Source organism: Sus scrofa, chromosome 18 (genome assembly GCF_000003025.6).
Source record: "Sus scrofa isolate TJ Tabasco breed Duroc chromosome 18, Sscrofa11.1, whole genome shotgun sequence".
NCBI lineage: Eukaryota > Metazoa > Chordata > Mammalia > Artiodactyla > Suidae > Sus > Sus scrofa.
This window is the reverse complement of record NC_010460.4, coordinates 14,267,752-14,286,495: the sequence shown is the minus strand read 5'-3', so window position 1 is coordinate 14,286,495 and position 18,744 is coordinate 14,267,752. Positions and strand designations below refer to the sequence as shown.

General features: G+C 39.2%; 1 protein-coding gene across 16 annotated transcripts in view; it reads left to right on the top strand.

The window, feature by feature from the left end:
- Positions 1-18,541, top strand: part of CALD1 (caldesmon 1) — a 218,687-nt gene extending 200,146 nt beyond the window's left edge. For 9 of the 16 annotated variants that reach the window (XM_021079167.1, XM_021079166.1, XM_021079168.1 and 6 more), the window contains 6 exons: positions 4,157-4,200; positions 4,301-4,379; positions 6,863-7,000; positions 7,452-7,547; positions 13,162-13,242; positions 16,213-18,541. In XM_021079167.1, coding sequence (XP_020934826.1) covers positions 4,157-4,200; positions 4,301-4,379; positions 6,863-7,000; positions 7,452-7,547; positions 13,162-13,242; positions 16,213-16,221 — 447 coding nt within the window. In that variant the 3' untranslated portion in view covers positions 16,222-18,541. The remainder of the gene's footprint in view (positions 1-4,156; positions 4,201-4,300; positions 4,380-6,862; positions 7,001-7,451; positions 7,548-13,161; positions 13,243-16,212) is intronic. The other 7 variants (XM_021079173.1, XM_021079172.1, XM_021079169.1 and 4 more) reach the window with 1 other exon arrangement.

Here is an 18,744-nt window from a genome sequence, read left to right as displayed (position 1 = left end):
TTTGAGTACCTGGCACAGTGAAGATACTCAACAACTATTTATTTAATGAATACACAAACGAATGAATCCTCAGAGACTGGAACTTTTAGCAGTTGTTTTTCTCATCCTCAATTTCCATCAACCTAGCTGGTTCACAGCACATTGACAATGGGCAAAGCCAGTATAGCGTCAGAGCCAGGCTCCAGCTGGTTAACGTGTGCATGTGTGTATCTATCAATATGTGCAAGGTCTAATGTGCTAAAATGACCAAAAGCCGGTTACTTACCTTTTAATTATTACCTGTTTCGCCTGAAAAACAGTATTTTTATCCCCAGATAGCTTCACTTAGTCTTTATGATGGTCTGAGTCCTAGCCCACCACAGTGCTGACGTTTCCCAAGTAAATTCCATCTATTTGACCCCTTGTCTCAAGGGCTGTTCCACTGGGAATCCAAAGCAAGCCACAGCGGGAGATTTTTATTTAATATTTGATGTTTATAACTAGTCTGATGTGTGCTATGTACTATTAAGGAGAGAGCACAAAGCAAGGTCACTGCCCCTAGGGCATTAACATAGCTGACCGCCTCAGGGGAATTCAAGAATCCTGCAGGTAACCAAATGTAGACTACCAGCTCAGTGAAGTCTTGAGCTGGAGAAGAAGGAATAAAAAGAGGCTTTGTGGTTTGAATTTCATAAAATTTTCCCATGTCACAAAATTTTCTTTTGATTTTTTTCCAACCATTTAACAATGTAAAATGTTCTTAGCTCTTGAGTGGATAAAAACATGAGCCAATGGGCCGTAGCTTGCATACTCCTGCTGTAGGCGAAAGAGCAGAAAGGCAAACTCCTCTCAGTTCAGACCTTCTCTCTGCAGACCCTGGGTCTCCCTCTTGCCTAGTACAGATACTTTTGTTCCTGGGTCATCAATAATCAAAGAAAACCATGGTCTTCCCCTCAACCTTCCTTCAAATGCCACCCTAAGCCAACCTTTTCTTGAACTGTCTTGGGAACATGAGGAAAGGAGTAATCATCTAGACTTCTAATTTCTAATTTCTAATTTCTCTCTCTCTCTCTCTCTCTCTATATATATATATATATATATTTTTTTTTTTTTTTGGAGGAAACTGCAACCCATCCTCCCTCTCCAAACATCTCTCTACTAAGTTTTCCCAATTAACTTCTGTCTTGTTTCCATCAACCAGACTCATGAGTTCCCAGGAAGCCATTTATCTACTCTATCTGGTAGAGGGGCCCGTATGTGTAATCAAACCAGTTGATATATGAAAAAGAAACAAAACATTTTTAATTTCTATGTAACAGAGCCATACTTTCAACAACAGGCAGTCTAGTGCTTTTCTCCATAGAATGTGCCTTGAAGAACTTGCTGTGGCTCTTGTTTTAGAGCTTAATTTCAGGTCCTTCTATTGAATTCTTGTAACTATTGATACTCTTGGCTCTGTGGCCTTTGTAAATGGTCACAAGCCAGCATTGTTGAATGCCAGTGGGAGGAAAACATTTGATATTTGACCTCAAGATAGTATCAACTAGTGTATTTTGTTAATTTCTCATGACTTCTGTTCCTTGTCTGAGAAGCTTAGAACATGGTTTCTCATGGTAAAATTATGCTAGCAGCAAATGATTTTTCTTACATAAGACATACAAAGAATAAGTTTTAAGTAAAGTAAATTTAGAATTTTGTTTTCATCATTACTGCTTTCACATCCTGATGTAGAGGGAGTGTGAATAAAGAAATTGCTAGTTTGCTAAAATTGTGTGGGTTTTTTCCCCTTGAATTTTATTGACAACACTGCCACCTCTTGGTCTTCAGGAGAACCAATGTCCCCCTTTAAACTCCTTGCCCTGAACATTTTGTTTACAAATTGTTGCATTATCCAGAGTCTCTGAGTATAGGAATTTTCTATCAGTAATAGTTGGTAAGTCCTGACAAAATGTGACAGTGAAGTCAAGCTGTATTGGATATGGTAGATAGAAAAGGAGAAATTAGAATCTGAGAGCTTCTGTAAATTGAATCAATGTGATGGCCAAGGTTAACAAGATGATCCCTGGGTCAGAGCAGTGCTGGAGGTGCTGCAGAGAGCAAGTCTCTTCTCTGCCTTCACTATCCTCCCCCCCCCATCACTCTGCATGCTTCTTGGTTCCCCAACCCTTTGTGCATATGTTTGCTTTGCTAGAAACGTCCTCACCCCCCAACTCAAGCATTCCCACCCTCGCTCTCAGAAACACATTTATCAAGCTATATAAACTATAAACCTCAAATCTTAGCTCAAATACTAATACATTTGAAAAGCCTTCTCCAACTGAATTTTATCTTTAATATGGCACTTACCATTAAAATTTTAAAATTTCATTTATATGTTCTACTAGTCTTCCCTGACTCTATTAGTATATTATCTTATACATTGTATATTATGTTATACATTGCGGGGTGTTAAACTTTATAATTTATTGGTTGGTTGGTTGACAGGCTGGCAGGGTTAAAAGTAGGATGGATAGATGGACAAATAATATTAAAAGTGCCAGTGCATTGTGTAGTTCCAGGTTATTTTACCTCTCAATTGGGACGTTTTCTCCAGGAATGCACTTCTAAGTTCATGTTAAGGCCAGAAATATAAGAGTTAAGACCTTTTACATCTCATAAACTCAGGGATACCAATAGTAATTTTTTTGTATAAAGTTTTATTTTCAATGAATTTATCTCAGTAGGAAATCACTAGAAAGGATGAAGTGCCCTCACTTACATCCATAAAAGAAGTTATCATTCAACTGATATTAGGAGTAAAGCATGTTTCCCAAAAATCTTCAGGGTATTTATTAATAATCCATGAGTCCCAGGGCAGCCCAGTCCAGAAAAAGTCATTGATGCCTTGAAGATTGTAGGGGACAGTCCACCAGACCAGCCTGGAATAACTGTTGTCTAGTAGATTCCTTGGCTGCCCTGAACAGGGCAGAAAACGGATCCCTTCAGCACCAGTGTACTTTGCACATGCAGTCCTATGCAAAGAAGAGTTTACTATTTGATGATACTGATAGGTGATGCTTGGCAGAGGACATTTCTAGCCTGGGGTTGAGTACCATTAAGCGTCAACACTATTTCCTGACTTATAAAGAACTTCTGGATTTGAGTGATGGAGTTTCAGTAAAATATAATGTTTGATTTAGTAGCTGTAGCAAAAAGGAATTTCTCGCTTAAAAAAAAGAATTTATTAAAGACGATTGAACTGCCCACCAGTGTATATCCATAGCAGTTTCTCTGGGCTTATTTCCCACTTGGACAAATAGGGCCTCCATGAGAGGCATCTCCCTTTCCTGATGAGCTGTACCCCAGTTTCTCTTATCCTTATCCCCATCCTGGCAAATCAAGTTCAGATAATAGGCTTGACAGCTATCAAAGTAGAAAATCAGGCTAAACAGTAAGTGAATAGCTCACAGTTCCTCGTTATCTTTCTTTTATGTACAAATATCAAATCATGATGTTGTGTACCTAAAACTAATGTAATACTAATGACATTAGTGTAACTAGTTTATATCTCAATAAAATGAAAAAAATTTAAAGTACCTCAGAAAACAAATAATTGTTAAATCTTGAAATGTAAATCTTCTTTTGCCGCTGATTTTTATTATTTGAGGCATTTTTATTCCATTTTGACTAGTCTTTAATTTGCCTCCCAAACTTCATATTTCTCTATCTTCTGCCAATCTTTCCTTCATCTCCCAAACTGCATTATCAAATACCTTTTTGTTTAGGGAGTTCTCTTTGTGGCTCAGCAGTAACTTTTCCAGCTAGTATCTGTGAGGATGCAGGTTCAATCCCTGGCCTCGCTCAGTGGGTTAAGGATCTGACACGTTGCCATGAGCTGTGGTGTAGGTCACAGACGTGGCTCAGATCCTGCGTTGCTGTGGCTGTGGTGTCAGCCGGCCGCTGTAGCTCCGATTTGACCCCTAGCCTGGGAACTTCCATATGCTGCAGGTGCAGCCCTAAAAGGCAAAACAAAAACAGATACCTTCTATGTAGTTTTCCACTCTGCCCAGCACCCTCATACTCCTTGATGCTCTTTCGTCATTTTATTCACGTTCAAGGGAGATAGTACTATGGGCTGAGAAGCACTGCTTAATAACTGAAAATATTAACTGGCTTTATTTTTTTTTCCAATTCCTAGATAGAAGAGCGAGCAGAATTTTTGAATAAGTCTGTGCAGAAAAGGTAAATATAGTTGACTGTTCAACTGAGAATCATCAGCCATTATGGAAAAGTCCTCTCTCATGTTTGTACGTATGTATATGTGTGTCCATCTCCTTGGCAGTGGTGTCAAGTCAACTCATCAAGCAGCAGTGGTCTCCAAGATTGACAGCAGGCTGGAGCAGTACACCAGCGCAATTGAGGTGAGAGATGTCCTCATGGCTATGGTCAAACAGAAATCGACTCTGATTATGTAAATAATCACAGAAACGCTTAGGACAACTTTCAAGTCCAGTAGTGTTAGAATGTTAATGGTAAAAAAAAAAAAAAAAAAAAAGAATGTTAATGGTGCTTTATTATCCTTTAAATTAGTTATAGAGAAAACCATAATAAAGATATATTATAGAAGTGTTAAAATATTGTTTACTACTTTACACCTGAGTATTCTTTTTAAAATCTAATTTTATTGGAGTATAGTTGACTGCAATGTTGTATTTGTTTCAGGTGTACAGCAATGTGAATCAGTCATACATAGAAATATATATCCATTCTTTTTTCCCATATAGGTTATTACAAACTATTGAGTAGATTTCCCCGTGCTCTGCAGTAGGTTCTCGTTAACCATCTGTTTTATACAGTAGCGTGCACGTGTTATTCCCACCCTCCCAATTCCTCCCTCCCCTAAGATTGGTTTTGAAATCTGTGAGTTTGTTTCATAAATAAGTTCTTGCATATCATTCTTATTAGATTCTACATGTAAGTGATATCATAGGAATATCATAGGATATTTATCTTTCTCTGACTTATGCCTGAGTATTCTTTAATGAAGGTGCCATTTTTTAAACAAAGGGGTTTATTGTTATTTAACTATATTATTTACATGTTCACAAGTATATCTTCAATATCCTTCATTCCTTATAAAATGTGTTCCCATATATAGTTTAAACACACCCCTTACAACGGTCATTAGTCCTCTTTGGCCTACAAAAACTTTTTATTGTCAAGTAAATGAGTAGTGTAAACTAATATAAAGATGATAGCCAGCTGGAATTTAATCGCCATCATTTTCAAATTGATTGGGTTGTATTTGAAGGACCATGCTTTTTTATAATCCGACTTTTTTTCCACCCGATCGGCCTAGAGGATTTTTTTTCTTTTTTTTTTTTTTTTTTTTTTGCTATTTCTTTGGGCCGCTCCCACGGCATATGGAGGTTCCCAGGCTAGGGGTCGAATCAGAGCTGTAGCCACCGGCCTACGCCAGAGCCACAGCAACGCGGGATCCGAGCCGCGTCTGCGACCTACACCACAGCTCACGGCAACGCCGGATCGTTAACCCACTGAGCAAGGGCAGGGACCGAACCCGCAACCTCATGGTTCCTAGTCGGATTCGTTAACCACTGCGCCACTACGGGAACTCCGGCCTAGAGGATTTTACTCAATGTGGAAATAATGTCTGTTTCCACCATCCAAAGCACTAAGAGGGTGGGTGCCATTGATCAAGATGTGATTGACTTTGGTCAATGGTTTTAGTTGCCTGTTATGAAGTAAATGGATCAGTTGGATTGGGTTTTCTCCTCTCCTTTGTACTGTAGACTGGAGGTAACTGCAGACTAGTTCATAAACAAATGATAAGAGGGATTAAGAAAGAGAGAGGTCTTGATGATTTATCAAATGAATAATCAAGTCCAAATACTCCAGAAGAGATTTTCATGAGATTTAGTGTCCACTAAAATATAAGGCAAATTGCAGGTAGTTACTTTCTGTGGTTGAATGGATCATAATAGCCCTAAGGGGGTAAGGGAAGCCAGGACTGTGCTTTCGGCCTTTACATAGTCCAGAGAGGGTGCCGCGCACCCTGGCTGCCCACCTTGATGACACATGCGACGGGCACCAAAGCAGGACCAGGGAAGAAACTCTGTGACTGGGGGGATGCCCATCACTACCACTGGAAAAGTAGCACACTTTTCTTTTATGCCCATCCTTCTTCCTTGCAGTCTGTTCTCCAGGCAGTGGTCTCTCAATCTTTCTGTCGTTCAGCAAGTTCAACACATCTGTTTCTTTGGTCCTTGCATGTGCTCTTACCTCTGTGTGGAATGGTGTTTGTCTCTTCCCTCGCCGGCCGCTTCCAAGTCTCCCATCAGACCTGGTTTTAAATGTCACGTCGTCAGGGTAGCCTTTACTGTCCTGCTAAACCACCATTGCCCTACTGTGTGCTCCCTCGGCGAGCTTACAGCACCACACGCATCTTTCATAGCACTCACTGCAATGTGAAATAATAGTGCGTGACCACTTACTGTCTCTCCTGTTAATGTCAGTCCACTGTGGCCTACAGAGTGGACTGTCTCTAGTATCGCCATGTCCCCAGAGCCTAGCACAGTGCCCTGCATGCAGCAGGCACTCAAGAAGTGTCTGCTGAAGAAATGAAGTAGGATATCACCTTGACAATAAATGGTGTCCCAATAAAAAGCACTCTTCACCTTCAGAGATGCTCTGAAGTCGATATAGTGGTTTATTTGAAGGTTTGATGTCATCAGAATGTACTTTTACAATAGAAATTGGGTCTCGCTTTTGGTGAGAGTGTTCACACAGTGAACTCAGATAATAATGCTGAGGAAGACAAGCTTACCGTAGGTTTATGAGAACAAACTTATCAGCACCAATCCTGAAAATAATTCATGTGCTTAAGGGAACAAAAACTACAAAACCCACGAAGCCAGCAGCCTCAGACCTTCCTGTTCCAGCCGAAGGTGTCCGCAACATCAAGAGCATGTGGGAGAAAGGCAATGTGTTCTCGTCCCCGACTGCATCGGGCACGCCAAATAAGGTGAGCAGGGGATTGCTGTCGTTTAATTTTGGAGGTTGGGGTTTTGCTGCTTTGTTTGTTTGTTTGTTTTGGAATCACATAGCTAACTATAAAAGCAGTGAAGAAAGTATAAATCTTACTTTCTTTTGCAATGACCACAAAAGCCAGCTCAGAGAGAATGCGTTCCTGAGACTGGTAGGCTATGCCGGATGCTCTGGCCACAGTCCTCCTCAAGTTTATCACTAACCTTGGGACTGGGAATTGGTGAAGTGGGGTGGAAAGAAAATCAGATAATATATTCTTTAAGTATCAAATTTAAGGTTTATTGTTCTCAAAATAGTCAATATAATGATTAATAATTGATCAGCATTAAGTGAAGTAATCCTGAATAGTATTTTGAGGTTGCTTTGAAGATTTCTTTCCAGGTAACTTTTTTTTTTTTCTTTAATATTGGGTGGTTGACTCTTCGTAGGAAACTGCTGGCTTGAAGGTGGGGGTTTCCAGCCGCATCAACGAATGGCTAACCAAAACCCCAGATGCAAACAAGTCACCTGCTCCCAAACCTTCTGTAAGTAGCTCCAGGTTTTTCTGAATTTCCTTGATCGTTTAGCTTCCAGCAGCAGAAGAAAACAGGTGGTTGGTCTGTTTGCCTGGGAAACATAAGACCCCCGTTCTTGGCTGTCACAGCTGAGTAACAAACAAGGAGGAGATCAGATTGAGAGAGAAGAGCCCTAGGCAGCTGCACTGCAATTACCCAGAAGGTGAACTGGAACCATCTTATCACCTCTCCACCCTGAGAGCAGCAGTTAGCCAGAATGTTGAGGCAGTTAGAATTTACACACTTAACTAGTCTCTGTGTTTGGCTTCTAGTCTATAAATGACAGCTAGGGATTTGAAAATTAAAATGTCAGATGATCTTGACCATTTCTCTGTCAAGCGCACCCCTAGACTTATTCCTAAAAGAATGTGTATGTTGGCTATTTTGAACCCATAATTTCTTTCTTTCTTTTTTTTTTTTTTTTAGGGCCACACTTGTGGCATATGGAGGTTCCCAGGCTAGGGGTTTAATTGGAACCACAGCTGCTGGCCTACACCACAGCCACAGCAACGCAGGATCTAAGCCGCGTCTGCCACCTATACCACAGCTCACGGCAACACCGGATCCTTAACCCACTGAGTGAGGCCAGGGATCAAACCCACAACCTCATGGTTCCTGGTCGGATTCGTTTCCACTGCACCACAACAGGAACTCCTGAACCCATGGTTGTCTAATTTGCCTAATTTCTGTGACTTAACACAAAAATACAGTTATCAGGTAGTTGTTGAAATAATCGCTGTAATTTTATTGTCAACACCTCCAAAGGAAAGCCATTAAAAAAAAAACAAAAACAGTAAAACTAGAAACTATAAAAACTGGCTTTGAATGTTATTCTTGAAAATCTGAAATTTTCTTATTAAGCATGGCTATCTTACTATAAAAATATTCTTTTAACCTTTTCATTGAGTGTATATTACAATTGCCTTGCATTTATCATTATAATCAAAAACCTCATTAAGCTGCCTACTGTATACTGGTGAGCTTTCTCTGTTAAGGTGGCTTTCATACCTTTGTTGGTGCCCAAGCCAGCAAATAGTCAACTGTCATAACCACCCTATTCCAGAGGTAGAAGAAAAGCTTTCCAAACCCTAGGCTTCTGCACCATTTAGCATTAAATTGCTCCATTAGCTCCATATTTAATCTCCAAAGTAACTACAAAGTATCACTTTGCCAATTTAAAAAGAAAAATTGGAAGTATTTCCATACGCTTCTTGGGCAAAATTCCTTGTAGCCAATTAACATTCAGCCCTATATTCTTTGCATAAGGGCTTCACAAGTGGTGTAAAACTAATATAAACCCAATTTACAGATGGAAAGTATTAACAGGTTGAAAAGAACCCTTTTTCCCTCTTCTAGTAAATATAGGAAAGGGGCCTAAAAAGGGAGACAATGGAGACTAGGAATCATACCCAAAAGTAGGCTCTTTAGTGCCTCAAGTGTCCCCAGCACCCAGGAGACACACAGAGTAGACATTATGTTTTTAAATGGCAGTTTAGATAAAGCTTTATGGTTCCAGACCAGTGATTATTAACCTTTTTGAATTATGGACCCCTTTGAAAACCTAATGAAATCTAAGGATCCTCTCCCTGTGGACACACATACAAGTTCAGCAAGTTCATGGACCCAGTGGCGATTGCTTAGAGTACCAGAGATAAAGAAGAAAGGGTGTATGTTTTTCTTCTCTGATAAGTATGGCACATTGCTGGAGGAGATGGTCACTTTTCACATGTCTTTGCATCTATTTCATTTCTATTCCAGATTATACTCCTATCTGGCCCAGGACTTGACCCATACTCTTTTATCAACACTTTAACTGATCATCATATCATCATCTATGTTATCTTAATGGGAGGGTTAAAAAGATTCAATTTGGTTATTATTACAATAGGTGTAACTGTGTCAAAGTTTCCACAAAAAGCCCCATTATCTGGAGTTATTGATGGCCTCCTAAAAAAGGTGGGACCAAAAAAAAAAAAGGCATTACAGGGCAATTACAGAATCATTGCCTGCTTTGTCTGCTATTTAGTAAGTAATTTGCTAGACCAGAGGATAGAGAGGAAAAGGAATGAATAACGTGGCAGTTGGTATACATCATAATGCTCTCCTTTTTCCCCATGTCCCATTCAATTTTGTAGACTAGTGTGGCTTCCTGAATAAAGGCGAGATTGAAAAAAAGTAATATATAATTGATGTTGTAAGTAAAAGGTTCACTTGAATATATTTAATAAGCAGCTTTGAGCTTCGCATCCATCCCGGGGGTAGTAGATACAGCAACATGCCATGTCGGAATAGCAATATGGCAGTCTCACCAAGGCAGGAGGGTAACTCACAGATACTGTGAATCCAGCAGAAAGGGAATAAAAATGTCCAGACTGCTGGAAAAGGCTGGAAGGATCCTGCGGATACATAAAGCTTATCAGGCAAAAGATAAAGGTCAGAAAGGCAGCTTAGAAAGAAGGTCACGGAAGAATTTTGTCTAGGTCTTGCCCAGGGAGTCTCACACTGGTTGCCTGCAGCTAAGATTTGTGCAGTTGCCACCGTGGGGTTTTATTTTCATTTTTTAAAATTATAATTGCAGTACATTTTTGAGATGTGGAGGCATGCACTCTTTAATTTGCTGATTCTCTCTTTTTTAAAATTTTCTTACATCAAGCCTCTTCAGGCACTTGTGTTTCCAGTCTGGCCCTTCATGGAGGGCAAGTGAGTTTGACACCCTTGGGATTCTGGTCAGACTGACCCTGAGCCCAGGATGTCAGAGGAATACCTAAAGACAATGCAGACAGGAGGCTCCCAAAGGCTGCCTTCTGATTTGGGACCAGAAGTGATTTATTCTCGGCCCCTTGTTTTGATTCCTTGGTGTGTACAGATGGAGGGGAAAGCCTGGGTTTGTGTTTGCAGATGTGTGGCATGTGGCCGTTAAAGAAAAATCAGAGGGAAATTCTTTTACTGAAATGGGACTCACCCAGTGAAACCTCAAGAAGAAAGAAAAGAGTAATCCACAGGATTAATGTTCAGATCTAAAATTCGCTGAGGATGGAGTTCCCGTCGTGGTGCAGTGGTTAACGAATCTGACTAGGAACCATGAGGTTGCGGGTTTGGTCCCTGCCCTTGCTCAGTGGGTTAACGATCGGCGTGGCCGTGAGCTGTGGTGTAGGTTGCAGACGCGGCTCGGATCCCGTGTTGCTGTGGCTCTGGCGTAGGCCGGTGGCTACAGCTCCGATTAGACCCCTAGCCTGGGAACCTCCATATGCCGCGGGAGCGGCCCAAGAAATAGCAACAACAACAACAACAACACAAAGACAAAAAAGACAAAAAAATAAAATAAAATAAAATAAAATAAAATAAAATTCGCTGAGGAGAAAAACTGTCCTCTACAACTAGTTATGTAATAATTTGCATATAATTCAAAGTGCTCAAAAGTTGTCAAATCAATATTATTTAGGGTCTCTGAAAATTGATAATTATTTAAACATCCATCTACACCTGATCCTTTACTGGAATATCTATTGTTATTGGTGGGTAGAATTTATAGGACCTCAGTGTAATTTTGTAACTGGAATTCAGTTCTTTGTCTGTTGTATCTGGTTTGTCTGTTCTTTGTATCTAAACTACATGTTATGCATGACAATTAAAATGCTAACTTGTGTTTCTTTTTGTTTAAAAAAAAAACAATATTGTCTTTCTCAGCTGAATTCTCTTCTTCATTCTTTGATATCTGATTGATTGGAAACCTGCTTCCCTGCCTTCATTTCTCCCTCTTCTTCTGGAGTGGGTCTTTCTCTAAAATATAGTCTGGTCAGGTAATTTCATTTCTATTTCCCATTTGATTTAAAGTGCCAATTTACCACTTGGATATTAATGTTTTCTTAAAATGGACTCTTGAAAGTTTTTAAGTGATCTCAAAAGATTCATAGGCAGAGTTTAGGGGAAATATAATTCATTTTCTTCAGAAGACTATTTATGTGAAAGGAAAACATTTGTCTTATATGAATTAAATAAAGTAGTAATAGCCACTTTCCAGAGCTTCCATTAGCATGTTCTTAATTATAATTTCCAATTTTTAGAACAGTCTTCCAGGCAATTTGGCAGTTTCTACCTATATTGGCACATGTAGTAGAAGTCTTCAAAAACAATCTGATTTGTTGCTTACTGCTTCCAAGTTAAATAGGTGTAACTCTCTAATAGAATACCAGAAATCCATGCTATGGTAGAAATCCAGAAACTCAGTAAGATTCTTAAAGGCAAATCTGAAGTGCTTCACATGGTACCATTTAACAAGTGCATTTTCAGTGTTGCAATCTCAGTAGTATCTGTTTTTTAAAAATAGGTCTGTTTAGACTGGTGTCCATGGATCAATGCAATTGCCATTAGTTTCGCCTTCCTAATGAGAAAAAGGTTTGCCAAAACAAGCATTACTATTTCAGTAAAACACATTTATTTTCTACAAACTACCTTTGCCAAGTACTAATATAAGCAAATTCTGGAAGAAAAGTAAATGGAAGCAGAAATTTGGAGCTCTATCCAAACCAAATTAATTATGAGGTAGTAAATAAGGAATCAAATATATATAGCTGTTATCAATCATATTTTAGTGTTTTCTTCCTAGGATTTTCACATGTTCTAACATATGTCATCACCTGTCAGTTTCTCTTATGGGTACAATTTGCAGTAAATGTTTATTTCCATGGGACTAGGTTCTACTGATACACTTCAGAGTTATCATTTGCTCCTCAGGAAACACAAAATTATTTTAGCCCTAGTTTGGACTGCCCGGAAATAGACTCTAAAACAGTGGTTCATGTACAACTGGTTTACTTGGGACGTGGAGAAAACACTACAGGAAGTGAGGCAGGAAAAGACGACAGCCAATAAGGAATATTTATTTAGCAAGTCATTCATGGGCTCTTAAACTTAATCCCACGGGCAAACTCTGGAAGCCACTATGAAACACCAAGGTGTCCAATCTGAGGTGTGAGTCTGAGAAGCATTCTTGTACCATATCTCATGGGTGAGTGGCTGCTCCTGGCGATGTTAAACCTCTGAACGTCCAGTCTGTCCTGTGGTGGGAAAAGGGGGCACCTGCAGCCAGAGGAAGTCCTCCGGTAAAGAAATGCAGGGCTGGCCACTGGAAGTCAAGCTGGTATGCAATAAGGTCATAAGGGCTAGGGGACTGAAAGAAAATTAATCAGCAAGGGATGAAATGCTGATACACGCCCTGCCTTCATTATTTAAAACTACCCTATGTTCTGTTGATGTCAGAGGACATAGAAAGTTAAAAATAGGCTGCCTTATTTTAATATGTTTATATTCCAGTTTTACTGAACCATAAACAGTAAGTCCTTAGTGAACAACAAAACCTAAATGCTAGATAGTTCCAGCCCATTCTCATGTCATAATACAGGTCAGGACTTATATAAAAGTAAACAGCAGCTAAAGCTTTTGATTTGGTCCATTTCGGATCACTAGGATAAAATGTGTTACACAAGAAATCGACGCAAACAAGCAACAGATGTGGTGATTTATTTAGACCTGGCCAGAAAATATAAACGGTCACCTATCAATTTTCCTGTTTTCTCTTCCTTAGGATTTGAGGCCAGGAGACGTATCTGGCAAACGAAACCTCTGGGAAAAGCAATCAGTGGACAAGGTCACTTCCCCAACTAAGGTAATCTATCGGGAGAGGTGTTCTTCATAGGTTCTTTTCCTGCTGTGTCCTGCAGTACGATGCCCCAGGGTCAAATGAGAAATAGCCCTGATCCACAGAGTCTTGCCTGGGGAACCATCCGTTTCTAAAGACCTGTGTATGGTAGAGTGAAAGACAAAATCACAGAGTTTTCAGAATGGTAAATAGGCCAGATCTGTGGGATGGTTCCCAGTGAGACTTTCTAAAACCACCGTAGTGGCAGGGGTGTTGAAAACAGAAGGCTATGTGGGATAACTCTGATTTACATTTCCTTACAACGTCCAGGCTTGGAGCCATAGCCATTTGCAGATCACCTAGAGAAGAACATCTGTCTCCCTAAGTGATTTCAAAGCTGCTTTCTGCAACCATCTAAGGGGGTTACATTGCCTGTACCCTAGGACTCAAGGCCGATATGGCAAAAAAATTATAATAAAATTTAAAAGTTAGGCACAGTTTGCTACCTTATGAGAACTAATGGCTAAGAATGCTTATATTTGTCTGTTTTGGGTCTTCTAGTCAAAAGGGACATTGTTCCTTCATAAAGGGGCCTCTGGACAATATCTAAATGATGCACAAACTAAAAATAGGACCTTTATTTTTATTCAACTCCAATTGCAGCTTTCTCCCATTCAAGTAATAATCCTAGTCTTCTCCTTTAATAGAAGGAAAACGGAAAAAAAAAAATCAGAGCGCAACCATAAGATTAGTATGCTTATGGGTCCATGCCGAACTCTAGATACAGAAGCAGGTTTTAAGCAAACTCAGGACTGAAGAGTGCCTCAAAGGCAACGGAAGAATCACTCCAGCTCACAGGAGAGAATTGCTTCCTCTTTCCTACCTTCTAGGGGCTGTTAAGTGTTACTCCATCTTCTCTACTAGTTCTTGATTGTTCTTACATTCCAATAAAATCCACTAGCCCAGCCTCTCTACTTAAAGTGACTTTAAAATAAGTTTTCTAAATAATTGCTAGCTATATTAGAAGTGCCGGTAATAACTATCACCATTACAAACTACTAATACTTAAGGAGCATCCATAGTATACAAGGCACTGTTCCACCTTCTTAACCTACATTATCTCATTTGACCCCCAACCACCACGTGAAGTAGGTGTTATTACTACCCCCATTTAGATCTCAGGAAAACGAGGCACAGAATGCCTCACAGCAAATAAGAAGCAAAGCCTGGGTTAAACTTGGGCAATGTGATCTGAGCCTGATTCTTTTTTTGTTTGTTTTTTGTGTTTTGGGGGGGCCACACCCATGGCATATGGAGATTCCCAGGCTAGGGGTTGAATTGGAGCTATAGCCACTGGCCTATGCCGCAGCCACAGCAACACAGGATCCGAGCTGCATCTGCAACCTACATACAGCACAGCTCATGGCAACGCAGGGTCCTTAACCCACTGAGTAAGGCCAGGGATCCAACCCACGTCCTCATGGATGCTAGTCAGGTTTGTTAACCATTGAGCCACAATGGGAACCCCTGAGCCTGATTCTTAAGCTAGGTTTTTCGGCTTTTTTTTTTTTTTTTTTTCTTTTTCTTTTTTGAGAATTGCATATTCAGCAGAAACTATAAAGTGCTAAAGTTCCTTTTGTAAGTTTCTCCTGGTAGAAGGGCTAGGGGAACCTTTTTTAGTTTGTTTGCTTTTTTTATATGAAGAATGAACTTTCGTTGGCCTAAACCATTATGACCCTTCTAACACAGGTCTGTGACTTTTCAGAAATGACAGTCCAAATGCATATATAGTCTTCTTTCTGAGTAAGGGATGTCAGCTGTCCTTAGGCCATCATCACAGTTTTAATAGATCCCCTCTGGACAACATTCCCCTGAGCCAGGGTTCAAGGACGTAGAGTAAGTATATGATCTGGAAGGTAGGACTCAGAGAACACCACTCACATACAATACAGCACAAATGGCACACCCGGGAATTAGGCAACATGGTGGTACAAGATGCTCCCTTTGTCTATATCACAAAACTCTTTCCACACTAATAGTAATAACATAACTAGCAGGCCCAGAGCTGAGTTTATGAGGTAGCAGAATTGGTAGCTCCTTTGATCCATTTTGTCAAACTCGGAGTTCCCTTCATGGCTCAGCAGAAACGAATCTGACTGGTATCCATGAGAACGCAGGTTCCATCCCTGGCCTCACTCAGTGGGTTAAGGATCTGGCATTGCCATGAGCTGTGGCGTAGGTCACGGTCACGGCTGGGATCTGGTGTTGCTGTGGCAGCAGCTCCAATTAGACTCCTAGCCTGGGAAACTCCATATGCCCAGGGTGCGGCCCTGAAAAAAAAAAAAGAAAAAAAAAAGTCAAACTCATTAGTGTCACACAGTAATTCCTTTGAAGTGAGACTACACAACACATTTGAAAATGCACATTCACAACACTCGAACATGTGTGACTACTTCAGCAAGGATTTTTAGCAGCTAGTGGAGGAAAAGAAAGTGTGTAGGGATAAGACCATGGTCCAGATGAGTTTCAAGGGTAGGGGTGTAAGAATAGGAGGTAGGAAATTTTATAAATAGGAGAAAACAAAAGATAAGCAAATTCCACTTCACTGTCATGCCTTGATGTGGCTGGAGACTAAGCCTTCAGTCATGTGACCTATCCTGGGATGCGTATTATGAATTCCTAGCCCTTACAGTTTAAAAAAAAACAAAAAACAAAAAACAAACCTCCTTGACCCTGAATGCCATGAGCAAGGCTCAAGATCCAAGATGTAGAAAGGGAAATAGAAAGAAAAAGGAAAGTGTAAAAAAAAACAAAAAACAAAAAAACAGAAGAAAGTATGTACTGAAAGAAGAGCTTATTTGAACAGAATGTCAACAATAATCATCCCTTTCATAAAAATTTATTCCTGTCTTACTATAATTGTTTTTTGAAAAATTCTGACACAGAACATCTGGCGGAAACACCATGACCTGCCAATTTAAAGCTCTCTTCTCTTAGCAGGTTTGAGACAGTTCAAGAAAGAACCCAAAGTAGCCACTCAAGATGCTGGACCAGCTCAGTTGAAGAGGGCTAATGTGCTCTGTTTTATATTTATGTTCATTTACTAAATTGGGTTCATTTCCTTTTGTTTTGTTTTTCATTATCCCAGTAAACCCATGTATATTATCACTATATTTAATAATCACAGTCTAGAGATGTTCATGGTAAAAGTACTGCCTTTGCACAGGAGCCTGTTTCTAAAGAAACCCGTGCTGTGAAATAGAGACTTTTCTACTGATCATCATCACTCTGTGTCTGAACAGTGATACCAACCACATTGGGAGTCAACAAAAGGAGATTCAAGTTGAAAATTGCCTGAGAAATGTGTGCAGTATCCAGAAAAATGAACCGTAGTGGTTTTTGTTTTTGTTTTAATACCGAAGTCATGTTGTTTCTGCACTTTAGAATAAAGCATGGAAGAAACTGTCTTAATAGGCAGTTATAACACTTTCTGAAAGTAACCCATTTCAGATTTGAGATACTGCAATAATAATTTTTTTTTAAAAAAGGACGTACTGTTAAGGTATTACTTTTTTCATGCTGATGAATATCTAAATTGGATTATGATGTTAGCTGACAGTGGTACTGATTTCGTTAGGTTGGTTGCTTTGTGGATTTCTTTGGTAGGGATAGTGAAACACATTTTAGATGACCTGATCATGTATGTATGTGCATACACTTATACAAACACACTTATGGTAGAAAGCTTTTTCGTGTGCTAGGCTATTATATTTAGCAGTATGTCCTTGTAACTAGCCAATATCACTGCTTTTTAAAAAATTTTAAAAATCACAATATTATATTATTTCATATTTGCCAGTAGTGACATGGGAGAATAGATATTGATATGTTTCCAATGTCTGATAACCTATAAGAAGAAAGAGATTAGAAGTGTCAAAAATGAGTTGACATTTTCTATAAAACATAGTATTTAGTGTATAATTAAAAGCAATCTTGAAGTCCACTGTGAACTGTACTAAATCTGCTGTCTAGATCAAACTCAAAGCTTGCTCGAAACTTCATTCTTAAGAATTAAGTTCACAGTAGGTTGGCTTAGATGATATCTGAGGTCTCTTCCTTCTCTAAAATTTAAAGATAGGAGTTTTAGTGACAAAATTGTACAGATTGGAGTTTCATGTATAGATGTATTAAGACCAACTTTGGCTAATCACTGAACACAGAGAAGAAAAGTAAGTGAAAGCTAATATTTAGGACTCATGACCATACTTCCATCTTTAATATACTGAAACATCTTCTTAGTTAAACGTTTTTACCTTTATTAATCATTGGTACTTTCCATAAGTTCATAATGTGTTGAACTTTAAAAAAAAATATGTAACTTTTATTATTTTTACCTTTTCCCTCGAGTCCATCAACTCATCATTTGTACACACACAGTCCAGATATCGGATCTCATTTTAGCTTGTTAAGTGTTCATCTGTCCTTCACAACAGATGATGAGAGTACTGCAGTGTCTTGGCAATATGTTCTAGTGTAGAGAGATACATGTAGTATAGTTCTATAAACGTATACCTCATGGCTTAACCAAAATTATTTTAGTCTCGATTCCTGCACAATGAGGGAGCCTTGCAAATGCTTCTTTTCTAATTAACAGTGTTCCCTTGGGAAAGCTAGCCAAGGCAGGGCTGGCAGTGCCTTCCAAAGTCTCTTTTCCTCATAAAACAGTAGATTGTTGAGTCCTAGCTTTTAGAGTTGTTGAGTCCTAGCTTTTAGCACACCTGGGCCAAAGAAAGGAAAGCCACCAAGATTGCACAAGTCATCCACCCATGACAGAGTAGACATGAGTCTATGATAAGATGAACTAGAACTCACATGCAGTGCCTGAGTTAGCATTGACTCCCATCATTGGAGTGGAATGGATCAAAGTTTGAATTAAGGCCTTAATGGCAAGATAACATTGCTTTGTTGTACTTTTGAATAAGAGCTTCTCCTGATCACTATTATATATTTTTTCTGGAATGTCTAAAGTTAAGAAGAGAATATATCAATCCTGACTTTTATTCCAATATTTGGATGGGATAAGTTTTAGGGTAGAATTTTGTTCAGTTTGGGTTTAATCTTTTGAAAAATAAATTCCTTATTTACTTGTTGGATTACAATTCTCTTTATCTTTTTAAGACGTAAAACTGCAAGGTGACTAGCATGTTCTGTGAATCTGCCATTCCTAAAAATTTGATAAACACTCAATATTTTTCACTGAATAATTGAGCGCTGCAATAAATATATATTGTGAAAATGCATCCACAATAAATGGAATTCCTCCAAATGTCTTTGCCTCACTTATTTTTATGTACTATCTTGACTGTAAGAATTCTATCTGATGTAATAAAGGTGATGGATAGCAAACGGCATAGTTCAGATTGAGTCTTGGCTTCATTCTTTAGAGAAGAAAGCCATTTCATAGTTTTAAATTCTTCTTCCTGCAGGCAATTTTCCAATAAAATATTAAAAATTGTTCTGGTATGGCCA